The 13,851-nt window shown below is 43.0% G+C and overlaps 1 protein-coding gene across 1 annotated transcript in view; it reads right to left on the bottom strand.

The window, feature by feature from the left end:
- The window catches only part of bicra (BRD4 interacting chromatin remodeling complex associated protein), a 79,805-nt gene that overhangs the window by 32,418 nt on the left and 33,536 nt on the right, over positions 1-13,851 (bottom strand). Inside the window, exons 7-8 of the mRNA XM_046313779.1 lie at positions 2,657-2,792; positions 2,239-2,567 (exon numbers count right to left, since the gene is read on the bottom strand). Of these exons, the coding sequence (XP_046169735.1) occupies positions 2,239-2,567; positions 2,657-2,792 (465 nt within the window). The remainder of the gene's footprint in view (positions 1-2,238; positions 2,568-2,656; positions 2,793-13,851) is intronic.

Here is a 13,851-nt window from a genome sequence, read left to right as displayed (position 1 = left end):
ATTGACTCTGTACTGGTACCCCCTGTATATAGCCTCCACAATTGACTCTGTACCGGTACCCCCTGTATATAGCCTCCACAATTGACTCTGTACCGGTACCCCCTGAATATAGCCTCCACATTGACTCTGTACTGGTACCCCCTGTATATAGCCTCCACATTGACTCTGTACCGGTACCCCCTGTATATAGCTTCCACATTGACTCTGTACCGGTACCCCCTGAATATAGCCTCCACATTGACTCTGTACCGGTACCCCCTGTATATAGCCTCCACATTGACTCTGTACCGTAATACCCTGTATATAGCCTCCACATTGACTCTGTACCGGTACCCCCTGTATATAGCCTCCACATTGACTCTGTACCGGTACCCCCCTGTATAGTCTCCACATTGACTCTGCACCGGTACCCCCTGGATATAGCCTCCACATTGACTCTGTACCGGTACCCCCCTGTATATAGCCTCCACATTGACTCTGTACTGGTACCCCCTGTGTATAGCCTCCACATTGTACTGGTACCCCCTGTATATAGTCTCCACATTGTACTGGTACCCCCTGTATATAGCCTCCACATTGACTCTGTACCGGTACCCCCTGTATATAGCCTCCACATTGTACTGGTACCCCCTGTATATAGCCTCCACATTGACTCTGTACTGGTACCCCCTGTATATAGCCTCCACATTGACTCTGTACTGGTACCCCCTGTATATAGCCTCCACATTGACTCTGTACTGGTACCCCCTGTATATAGCCTCCACATTGTACTGGTACCCCTGTATATAGCCTCCACATTGACTCTGTACCGGTACCCCCTGTATATAGCTTCCACATTGACTCTGTACTGGTACCCCCTGTATATAGCCTCCACATTGACTCTGTACTGGTACCCCCTGTATATAGCCTCCACATTGTACTGGTACCCCCTGTATATAGCCTCCACATTGTACTGGTACCCCCTGAATATAGCCTCCACATTGACTCTGTACTGGTACCCCCTGTATATAGCCTCCACATTGACTCTGTACCGGTACCCCCTGTATATAGTCTCCACATTGACTCTGTACCGGTACCCCCTGTATATAGCTGCCACATTGACTCTGTACTGGTACCCCCTGTATATAGCCTCCACAATTGACTCTGTACTGGTACCCCCTGTATATAGCCTCCACATTGACTCTGTACCGGTACCCCCTGTATATAGTCTCCACATTGACTCTGTACCGGTACCCCCTGTATATAGCTGCCACATTGACTCTGTACTGGTACCCCCTGTATATAGCCTCCACAATTGACTCTGTACCGGTACCCCCTGAATATAGCCTCCACATTGACTCTGTACCGGAAGCTCCTGTATATAGCCTCCACATTCTACACCTGTTGTATTCAGCATTTCACTGTAAGGTCTACTACACCTGTTGTATTCAGCATTTCACTGTGAGGTCTACTACACCTGTTTTATTCAGCATTTCACTGTGAGGTCTACTACACCTGTTGTATTCAGCATTTCACTGTAAGGTCTACTACACCTGTTGTATTCAGCATTTCACTGTGAGGTCTACTACACCTGTTGTATTCAGCATTTCACTGTGAGGTCTACTACACCTGTTGTATTCAGCATTTCACTGTGAGGTCTACTACACCTGTTGTATTCAGCATTTCACTGTAAGGTCTACTACACCTGTTGTATTCAGCATTTCACTGTAAGGTCTACTACACCTGTTGTATTCAGCATTTCACTGTGAGGTCTACTACACCTGTTGTATTCAGCATTTCACTGTGAGGTCTACTACACCTGTTGTATTCAGCATTTCACTGTGAGGTCTACTACACCTGTTGTATTCAGCATTTCACTGTGAGGTCTACTACACCTGTTGTATTCAGCATTTCACTGTAAGGTCTACTACACCTGTTGTATTCAGCATTTCACTGTGAGGTCTACCACACCTGTTGTATTCAGCATTTCACTGTGAGGTCTACCACACCTGTTGTATTCAGCATTTCACTGTGAGGTCTACCTACACCTGTTGTATTCAGCATTTCACTGTGAGGTCTACTACACCTGTTGTATTCAGCATTTCACTGTAAGGTCTACTACACCTGTTGTATTCAGCATTTCAGTGTTGTATTTGGCGCATGTGACAAATAAACTGTGATTTGATAAGATGTGATAACTTAACAACCAATCAAAACATCCGAGCAGCGAGATAAGTGTTAGGGTGTGTCACTTCAGACCTGCTGTTGTTTCTGTTGTGGAGAGGGCTGAGCGATGGGCTGAGCGATGGGCTGATCGATGGGCTGAGCGATGGGCTGAGCGATGGGCTGAGCGATGGGCTGAGCGATGGGCTGAGCCTGGGTCTTCACCACTCCACCGCCGGGGGCCCCCACCTCGGGCACCGTAAATTGGAACCCTGCAGGAGGGCCCTGGAGAGTCTGGGAGGGTTTGGGGGAGCAGGTGGGAGGGGGGACGTCAGGTTGGTAGGGAGCAGGCTGGGAGGGGGGCCGGGACTGGATGTGCATCTGTTGTTGTTGTTGTTGTTGTGCAGGCTGGGGGAGCCAGGGATCTGGTTGTGGATAATGAACATTGGGGGAAGAGATGAGGGGGTGCAGGAGCGGACAGGGGTCTGTGGCTGGGAGGGGGTGCGGGACTGGCCATGGTGGTGGGGGGACTGCAGGGGGAAGGGGGAGGGCTGAGGGCTGTCCGACAGAGGGGGAGCAGTGTGGGAGGCCAGGGGCTGGGAGGGGGACAGGCTCTGGAGCTTCAACTGCTGTCCAGCCGCCTGGGGCATCTAGGGTTAGAGGTCAAAACAGACAGGAAACAAATCAGACACAGAGGCTCCAAATTAATACCAGACTTTAAGAAAAATAAAACATGTGAAAACAGCATTATAACATCAAGGAGGAGCAGAGAGGAGCAGAGGAGGAACAGAGAGGAGCAGGGAGGAGCAGAGGAGGAACAGAGAGGAGCACGGAGGAGCAGAGAGGAGCACGGAGGAGCAGAGAGGAGCACGGAGGAGCAGAGAGGAGCACGGAGGAGCACGGAGGAGCAGAGAGGAGCAGAGAGGAGCAGAGAGCAGAGAGGAGCAGGGAGGAGCAGGGAGGAGCAGAGAGCAGGGAGGAGCAGAGAGGAGCAGAAGAGGAGCAGAGGAGGAGCAGAGGAGGAGCAGGGAGGAGCAGAGAGGAGCAGAGAGGAGCAGAGAGGAGCAGAGGAGGAGCAGGGAGCAGAGGAGCAGAGGAGGAGCAGGGAGGAGCAGAGGAGGAGCAGAGAGGAGCAGAGAGGAGCAGAAAGGAGCAGGGAGGAGAGGAGCAGTGAAGAGCAGAGGAGGAGCAGGGAGGAGCAGGGAGGAGCAGAGAGGAGCGGAGAGGAGTAGTGAGGAGCGGAGCAGTGAAGAGCAGAGGAGGAGCAGGGAGGAGCAGGGAGGAGCAGAGAGGAGCAGGGAGGAGCAGAGAGGAGCGGAGAGGAGTAGTGAGGAGCGGAGAGAAGCAGAGGAGGAGCAGGGAGGAGCAGAGGAGGAGCAGGGAGGAGCGGAGGAGGAGCAGGGAGGAGCGGAGGAGCGGAGAGGAGCAGGGAGGAGCAGGGAGGAGCAGAGAGGAGCAGAGAGGAGAGAGAGGAGCAGGGAGGAGCGGAGAGGAGCAGAGAGGAGCAGAGAGGAGAGCAGGGAGGAGCGGAGAGGAGCAGAGAGGAGAGCAGAGAGGAGCAGAGAGGAGCAGAGGAGGAGCAGAGAGGAGCAGAGAGGAGAGCAGAGGAGGAGGAGAGAGGGGGGGAGGAGAGAGAGGAGCGGAGAGGAGCAGAGAGGAGCAGAGGAGCAGAGGAGGAGCAGAGAGGAGCAGAGGAGGAGCAGAGGAGGAGCAGAGAGGAGCAGAGGAGGAGCAGAGAGGAGCAGAGGAGGAGCAGAGAGGAGCAGAGAGGAGCAGAGAGGAGCAGAGAGGAGCAGAGAGGAGCAGAGGAGGAGCGGAGAGGAGCAGAGGAGGAGCGGAGAGGAGCAGAGGAGGAGCAGAGGAGGAGGAGAGAGGACAGAAAGGAGGAGGAGAGCAGGAGAAAGGAGGAGAGAGAGAGGAGGAGAGGACAAGCAGATACAGGACATCAGGCAGAAAACAGCAGTCAATGTGGAGGCTATATACCGGGGACAGCATGATGACACACATGATCAACTCTCAGAGAGAACAGGTTGTGAGGACCTCAGAGAGAACAGGTTGTGAGGACCTCAGAGAGAACAGGTTGTGAGGACCTCGGAGAGAACAGGTTGTGAGGACCTCGGAGAGAACAGGTTGTGAGGACCTCGGAGAGAACAGGTTGTGAGGACCTCGGAGAGAACAGGTTGTGAGGACCTCAGAGAGAACAGGTTGTGAGGACCTCAGAGAGAACAGGTTGTGAGGACCTCAGAGAGAACAGGTTGTGAGGACCACAGAGAGAACAGGTTGTGAGGACCACAGAGAGAACAGGTTGTGAGGACCACAGAGAGAACAGGTTGTGAGGACCTCAGAGAGAACAGGTTGTGAGGACCTCAGAGAGAACAGGTTGTGAGGACCTCAGAGAGAACAGGTTGTGAGGACCTCAGAGAGAACAGGTTGTGAGGACCACAGAGAGAACAGGTTGTGAGGACCTCAGAGAGAACAGGTTGTGAGGACCACAGAGAGAACAGGTTGTGAGGACCTCAGAGAGAACAGGTTGTGAGGACCTCAGAGAGAACAGGTTGTGAGGACCTCAGAGAGAACAGGTTGTGAGGACCACAGAGAGAACAGGTTGTGAGGACCACACAGAGAACAGGTTGTGAGGACCTCAGAGAGAACAGGTTGTGAGGACCTCAGAGAGAACAGGTTGTGAGGACCTCAGAGAGAACAGGTTGTGAGGACCTCAGAGAGAACAGGTTGTGAGGACCTCAGAGAGAACAGGTTGTGAGGACCTCAGAGAGAACAGGTTGTGAGGACCTCAGAGAGAACAGGTTGTGAGGACCACACAGAGACACAAGCACCCTGCTGGTCAGTTTCTACAGGAAAACTAGGGCTAGTGTTATACTACTGCCCGAGGAAAAGAACAAGTCCATCCTCCAACCTGAAACACAACACGATGAGAAAGACAAAAAGGTGTAGCATTCTGCCTGGCCTGCGAGAGACAGTTGAAAGGAGGAGAGATGATCTTATGCTGAGGGGAACCGGTGGACGTGGGTTCTGGGAAGGTTTAAGCCAAGGGTTTCTGGGAATAGAAGGGGGTGGGCATCTAGGTTTGGGGCAAAACCCAGTTGTTGCATGAGAGGGGTAGAGAGACTGTAGCAAAGGGGGGGTATCACAGTCACTGTAGTCAACAGAGGAGCAAGGAGCCGTAGGAGGGGAGAGGAGCAAGGAGCCGTAGGAGGGGAGAGGAGCAAGGAGCCGTAGGAGGGGAGAGGAGCAAGGAGCCGTAGGAGGGGAGAGGAGCAAGGAGCAGTAGGAGGGGAGAGGAGCAAGGAGCAGTAGGAGGGGAGAGGAGCAAGGAGCCGTAGGAGGGAGAGGAGCAAGGAGCCGTAGGAGGGGAGAGGAGCAAGGAGCAGTAGGAGGGGAGAGGAGCAGGGAGCCGTAGGAGGGGGAGAGGAGCAGGGAGCCGTAGGAGGGGAGAGGAGCAAGGAGCCGTAGGAGGGGAGAGGAGCAAGGAGCCGTAGGAGGGGAGAGGAGCAAGGAGCCGTAGGAGGGGAGAGGAGCAAGGAGCAGTAGGAGGGGAGAGGAGCAAGGAGCAGTAGGAGGGGAGAGGAGCAAGGAGCAGTAGGAGGGGAGAGGAGCAAGGAGCAGTAGGAGGGGAGAGGAGCAAGGAGCAGTAGGAGGGGAGAGGAGCAAGGAGCAGTAGGAGGGGAGAGGAGCAAGGAGCCGTAGGAGGGGAGAGGAGCAAGGAGCCGTAGGAGGGGAGAGGAGCAAGGAGCCGTAGGAGGGGAGAGGAGCAGGGAGCCGTAGGAGGGGAGAGGAGCAGGGAGCCGTAGGAGTGGAGAGGAGCAAGGAGCCGTAGGAGGGGAGAGGAGCAAGGAGCCGTGGAAGGGGAGAGGAGCAAGGAGCCGTGGGAGGGGAGAGGAGCAAGGAGCCGTGGGAGGGGAGAGGAGCAAGGAGCCGTAGGAGGGGAGAGGAGCAAGGAGCCGTAGGAGGGGAGATTATACAATGAGATATGACAGGTCTAGTATTATACAATGAGATATGACAGGTCTAGTATTATACAATGAGATATGACAGGTCTAGTATTATACAATGAGATATGACAGGTCTAGTATGATGAGATATGACAGGTCTAGTATTATACAATGAGATATGACAGGTCTAGTATTATACAATGAGATATGACAGGTCTAGTATAATGAGATATGACAGGTCTAGTATTATACAATGAGATATGACAGGTCTAGTATGATGAGATATGACAGGTCTAGTATGATGAGATATGACAGGTCTAGTATGATGAGATATGACAGGTCTAGTATGATGAGATATGACAGGTCTAGTATAATGAGATATGACAGGTCTAGTATGATGAGATATGACAGGTCTAGTATTATACAATGAGATATGACAGGTCTAGTATGATGAGATATGACAGGTCTAGTATAATGAGATATGACAGGTCTAGTATGATGAGATATGACAGGTCTAGTATGATGAGATATGACAGGTCTAGTATTATACAATGAGATATGACAGGTCTAGTATTATACAATGAGATATGACAGGTCTAGTATGATGAGATATGACAGGTCTAGTATAATGAGATATGACAGGTCTAGTATGATGAGATATGACAGGTCTAGTATGATGAGATATGACAGGTCTAGTATTATACAATGAGATATGACAGGTCTAGTATTATACAATGAGATATGACAGGTCTAGTATTATACAATGAGATATGACAGGTCTAGTATGATGAGATATGACAGGTCTAGTATTATGCAATGAGATATGACAGGTCTAGTATGATGAGATATGACAGGTCTAGTATGATGAGATATGACAGGTCTAGTATGATGAGATATGACAGGTCTAGTATAATGAGATATGACAGGTCTAGTATGATGAGATATGACAGGTCTAGTATGATGAGATATGACAGGTCTAGTATTATACAATGAGATATGACAGGTCTAGTATAATGAGATATGACAGGTCTAGTATTATACAATGAGATATGACAGGTCTAGTATTATACAATGAGATATGACAGGTCTAGTATAATGAGATATGACAGGTCTAGTATTATACAATGAGATATGACAGGTCTAGTATTATACAATGAGATATGACAGGTCTAGTATTATACAATGAGATATGACAGGTCTAGTATGATGAGATATGACAGGTCTAGTATGATGAGATATGACAGGTCTAGTATAATGAGATATGACAGGTCTAGTATTATACAATGAGATATGACAGGTCTAGTATTATACAATGAGATATGACAGGTCTAGTATGATGAGATATGACAGGTCTAGTATGATGAGATATGACAGGTCTAGTATTATACAATGAGATATGACAGGTCTAGTATTATACAATGAGATATGACAGGTCTAGTATGATGAGATATGACAGGTCTAGTATTATACAATGAGATATGACAGGTCTAGTATGATGAGATATGACAGGTCTAGTATGATGAGATATGACAGGTCTAGTATTATACAATGAGATATGACAGGTCTAGTATTATACAATGAGATATGACAGGTCTAGTATGATGAGATATGACAGGTCTAGTATGATGAGATATGACAGGTCTAGTATTATACAATGAGATATGACAGGTCTAGTATTATACAATGAGATATGACAGGTCTAGTATTATACAATGAGATATGACAGGTCTAGTATTATACAATGAGATATGACAGGTCTAGTACAATGAGATATGACAGGTCTAGTATGATGAGATATGACAGGTCTAGTATAATGAGATATGACAGGTCTAGTATGATGAGATATGACAGGTCTAGTATTATACAATGAGATATGACAGGTCTAGTATTATACAATGAGATATGACAGGTCTAGTATTATACAATGAGATATGACAGGTCTAGTATGATGAGATATGACAGGTCTAGTATTATACAATGAGATATGACAGGTCTAGTATGATGAGATATGACAGGTCTAGTATGATGAGATATGACAGGTCTAGTATGATGAGATATGACAGGTCTAGTATGATGAGATATGACAGGTCTAGTATGATGAGATATGACAGGTCTAGTATAATGAGATATGACAGGTCTAGTATTATACAATGAGATATGACAGGTCTAGTATAATGAGATATGACAGGTCTAGTATGATGAGATATGACAGGTCTAGTATGATGAGATATGACAGGTCTAGTATTATACAATGAGATATGACAGGTCTAGTATGATGAGATATGACAGGTCTAGTATAATGAGATATGACAGGTCTAGTATGATGAGATATGACAGGTCTAGTATAATGAGATATGACAGGTCTAGTATAATGAGATATGACAGGTCTAGTATGATGAGATATGACAGGTCTAGTATGATGAGATATGACAGGTCTAGTATTATACAATGAGATATGACAGGTCTAGTATTATACAATGAGATATGACAGGTCTAGTATGATGAGATATGACAGGTCTAGTATGATGAGATATGACAGGTCTAGTATGATGAGATATGACAGGTCTAGTATGATGAGATATGACAGGTCTAGTATAATGAGATATGACAGGTCTAGTATTATACAATGAGATATGACAGGTCTAGTATGATGAGATATGACAGGTCTAGTATGATGAGATATGACAGGTCTAGTATAATGAGATATGACAGGTCTAGTATTATACAATGAGATATGACAGGTCTAGTATAATGAGATATGACAGGTCTAGTATGATGAGATATGACAGGTCTAGTATGATGAGATATGACAGGTCTAGTATGATGAGATATGACAGGTCTAGTATGATGAGATATGACAGGTCTAGTATGATGAGATATGACAGGTCTAGTATGATGAGATATGACAGGTCTAGTATGATGAGATATGACAGGTCTAGTATAATGAGATATGACAGGTCTAGTATAATGAGATATGACAGGTCTAGTATAATGAGATATGACAGGTCTAGTATAATGAGATATGACAGGTCTAGTATAATGAGATATGACAGGTCTAGTATAATGAGATATGACAGGTCTAGTATGATGAGATATGACAGGTCTAGTATGATGAGATATGACAGGTCTAGTATTATACAATGAGATATGACAGGTCTAGTATTATACAATGAGATATGACAGGTCTAGTATTATACAATGAGATATGACAGGTCTAGTATACAATGAGATATGACAGGTCTAGTATGATGAGATATGACAGGTCTAGTATTATACAATGAGATATGACAGGTCTAGTATTATACAATGAGATATGACAGGTCTAGTATTATACAATGAGATATGACAGGTCTAGTATTATACAATGAGATATGACAGGTCTAGTATAATGAGATATGACAGGTCTAGTATTATACAATGAGATATGACAGGTCTAGTATTATACAATGAGATATGACAGGTCTAGTATTATACAATGAGATATGACAGGTCTAGTATACAATGAGATATACAATGAGATATGACAGGTCTAGTATTATACAATGAGATATGACAGGTCTAGTATTATACAATGAGATATGACAGGTCTAGTATTATACAATGAGATATGACAGGTCTAGTATGATGAGATATGACAGGTCTAGTATAATGAGATATGACAGGTCTAGTATAATGAGATATGACAGGTCTAGTATGATACAATGAGATATGACAGGTCTAGTATGATGAGATATGACAGGTCTAGTATAATGAGATATGACAGGTCTAGTATAATGAGATATGACAGGTCTAGTATTATACAATGAGATATGACAGGTCTAGTATGATGAGATATGACAGGTCTAGTATAATGAGATATGACAGGTCTAGTATTATACAATGAGATATGACAGGTCTAGTATTATAAAATGAGATATGACAGGTCTAGTATGATGAGATATGACAGGTCTAGTATGATGAGATATGACAGGTCTAGTATGATGAGATATGACAGGTCTAGTATAATGAGATATGACAGGTCTAGTATTATACAATGAGATATGACAGGTCTAGTATACAATGAGATATGACAGGTCTAGTATAATGAGATATGACAGGTCTAGTATTATACAATGAGATATGACAGGTCTAGTATGATGAGATATGACAGGTCTAGTATAATGAGATATGACAGGTCTAGTATAATGAGATATGACAGGTCTAGTATGATGAGATATGACAGGTCTAGTATTATACAATGAGATATGACAGGTCTAGTATGATGAGATATGACAGGTCTAGTATAATGAGATATGACAGGTCTAGTATTATACAATGAGATATGACAGGTCTAGTATTATAAGATGAGATATGACAGGTCTAGTATGATGAGATATGACAGGTCTAGTATGATGAGATATGACAGGTCTAGTATGATGAGATATGACAGGTCTAGTATGATGAGATATGACAGGTCTAGTATAATGAGATATGACAGGTCTAGTATTATACAATGAGATATGACAGGTCTAGTATTATACAATGAGATATGACAGGTCTAGTATAATGAGATATGACAGGTCTAGTATGATGAGATATGACAGGTCTAGTATAATGAGATATGACAGGTCTAGTATGATGAGATATGACAGGTCTAGTATAATGAGATATGACAGGTCTAGTATTATACAATGAGATATGACAGGTCTAGTATGATGAGATATGACAGGTCTAGTATGATGAGATATGACAGGTCTAGTATAATGAGATATGACAGGTCTAGTATAATGAGATATGACAGGTCTAGTATTATACAATGAGATATGACAGGTCTAGTATTATACAATGAGATATGACAGGTCTAGTATTATACAATGAGATATGACAGGTCTAGTATACAATGAGATATGACAGGTCTAGTATGATGAGATATGACAGGTCTAGTATTATACAATGAGATATGACAGGTCTAGTATGATGAGATATGACAGGTCTAGTATGATGAGATATGACAGGTCTAGTATAATGAGATATGACAGGTCTAGTATAATGAGATATGACAGGTCTAGTATTATACAATGAGATATGACAGGTCTAGTATTATACAATGAGATATGACAGGTCTAGTATTATACAATGAGATATGACAGGTCTAGTATTATACAATGAGATATGACAGGTCTAGTATTATACAATGAGATATGACAGGTCTAGTATAATGAGATATGACAGGTCTAGTATTATACAATGAGATATGACAGGTCTAGTATAATGAGATATGACAGGTCTAGTATGATGAGATATGACAGGTCTAGTATTATACAATGAGATATGACAGGTCTAGTATTATACAATGAGATATGACAGGTCTAGTATGATGAGATATGACAGGTCTAGTATTATACAATGAGATATGACAGGTCTAGTATGATGAGATATGACAGGTCTAGTATTATACAATGAGATATGACAGGTCTAGTATTATACAATGAGATATGACAGGTCTAGTATAATGAGATATGACAGGTCTAGTATAATGAGATATGACAGGTCTAGTATAATGAGATATGACAGGTCTAGTATTATACAATGAGATATGACAGGTCTAGTATTATACAATGAGATATGACAGGTCTAGTATAATGAGATATGACAGGTCTAGTATGATGAGATATGACAGGTCTAGTATGATGAGATATGACAGGTCTACAGGTCTAGTATGATGAGATATGACAGGTCTAGTATACAATGAGATATGACAGGTCTAGTATATACAATGAGATATGACAGGTCTAGTATACAATGAGATATGACAGGTCTAGTATAATGAGATATGAGGTCTAGTAGGTCTAGTACAATGAGATATGACAGGTCTAGTATACAATGAGATATGACAGGTCTAGTATACAATGAGATATGACAGGTCTAGTATAATGAGATATGACAGGTCTAGTATAATGAGATATGACAGGTCTAGTATTATACAATGAGATATGACAGGTCTAGTATTATACAATGAGATATGACAGGTCTAGTATTATACAATGAGATATGACAGGTCTAGTATGATGAGATATGACAGGTCTAGTATATGAGATATGACAGGTCTATACAATGAGATATGACAGGTCTAGTATACAATGAGATATGACAGGTCTAGTATAATGAGATATGACAGGTCTAGTATAATGAGATATGACAGGTCTAGTATAATGAGATATGACAGGTCTAGTATTATACAATGAGATATGACAGGTCTAGTATTATACAATGAGATATGACAGGTCTAGTATGATGAGATATGACAGGTCTAGTATGATGAGATATGACAGGTCTAGTATGATGAGATATGACAGGTCTAGTATGATGAGATATGACAGGTCTAGTATTATACAATGAGATATGACAGGTCTAGTATAATGAGATATGACAGGTCTAGTATTATACAATGAGATATGACAGGTCTAGTATGATGAGATATGACAGGTCTAGTATTATACAATGAGATATGACAGGTCTAGTATTATACAATGAGATATGACAGGTCTAGTATAATGAGATATGACAGGTCTAGTATAATGAGATATGACAGGTCTAGTATAATGAGATATGACAGGTCTAGTATTATACAATGAGATATGACAGGTCTAGTATTATACAATGAGATATGACAGGTCTAGTATTATACAATGAGATATGACAGGTCTAGTATAATGAGATATGACAGGTCTAGTATGATGAGATATGACAGGTCTAGTATGATGAGATATGACAGGTCTAGTATGATGAGATATGACAGGTCTAGTATTATACAATGAGATATGACAGGTCTAGTATGATGAGATATAGGTCTAATGAGATATGACAGGTCTAGTATAATGAGATATGACAGGTCTAGTATTATACAATGAGATATGACAGGTCTAGTATTATACAATGAGATATGACAGGTCTAGTATAATGAGATATGACAGGTCTAGTATGATGAGATATGACAGGTCTAGTATGATGAGATATGACAGGTCTAGTATGATGAGATATGACAGGTCTAGTATGATGAGATATGACAGGTCTAGTATAATGAGATATGACAGGTCTAGTACAATGAGATATGACAGGTCTAGTATGATGAGATATGACAGGTCTAGTATGATGAGATATGACAGGTCTAGTATTATACAATGAGATATGACAGGTCTAGTATTATACAATGAGATATGACAGGTCTAGTATTATACAATGAGATATGACAGGTCTAGTATGATGAGATATGACAGGTCTAGTATTATACAATGAGATATGACAGGTCTAGTATTATACAATGAGATATGACAGGTCTAGTATAATGAGATATGACAGGTCTAGTATAATGAGATATGACAGGTCTAGTATAATGAGATATGACAGGTCTAGTATTATACAATGAGATATGACAGGTCTAGTATTATACAATGAGATATGACAGGTCTAGTATTATACAATGAGATATGACAGGTCTAGTATTATACAATGAGATATGACAGGTCTAGTATGATGAGATATGACAGGTCTAGTATTATACAATGAGATATGACAGGTCTAGTATTATACAATGAGATATGACAGGTCTAGTATGATGAGATATGACAGGTCTAGTATAATACAATGAGATATGACAGGTCTAGTATGATGAGATATGACAGGTCTAGTATAATGAGATATGACAGGTCTAGTATGATGAGATATGACAGGTCTAGTATGATGAGATATGACAGGTCTAGTATGATGAGATATGACAGGT

Source organism: Oncorhynchus gorbuscha, linkage group LG19 (assembly GCF_021184085.1).
Source record: "Oncorhynchus gorbuscha isolate QuinsamMale2020 ecotype Even-year linkage group LG19, OgorEven_v1.0, whole genome shotgun sequence".
Lineage (NCBI taxonomy): Eukaryota > Metazoa > Chordata > Actinopteri > Salmoniformes > Salmonidae > Oncorhynchus > Oncorhynchus gorbuscha.
This window is presented reverse-complemented; position numbering and strand designations above follow the sequence as displayed.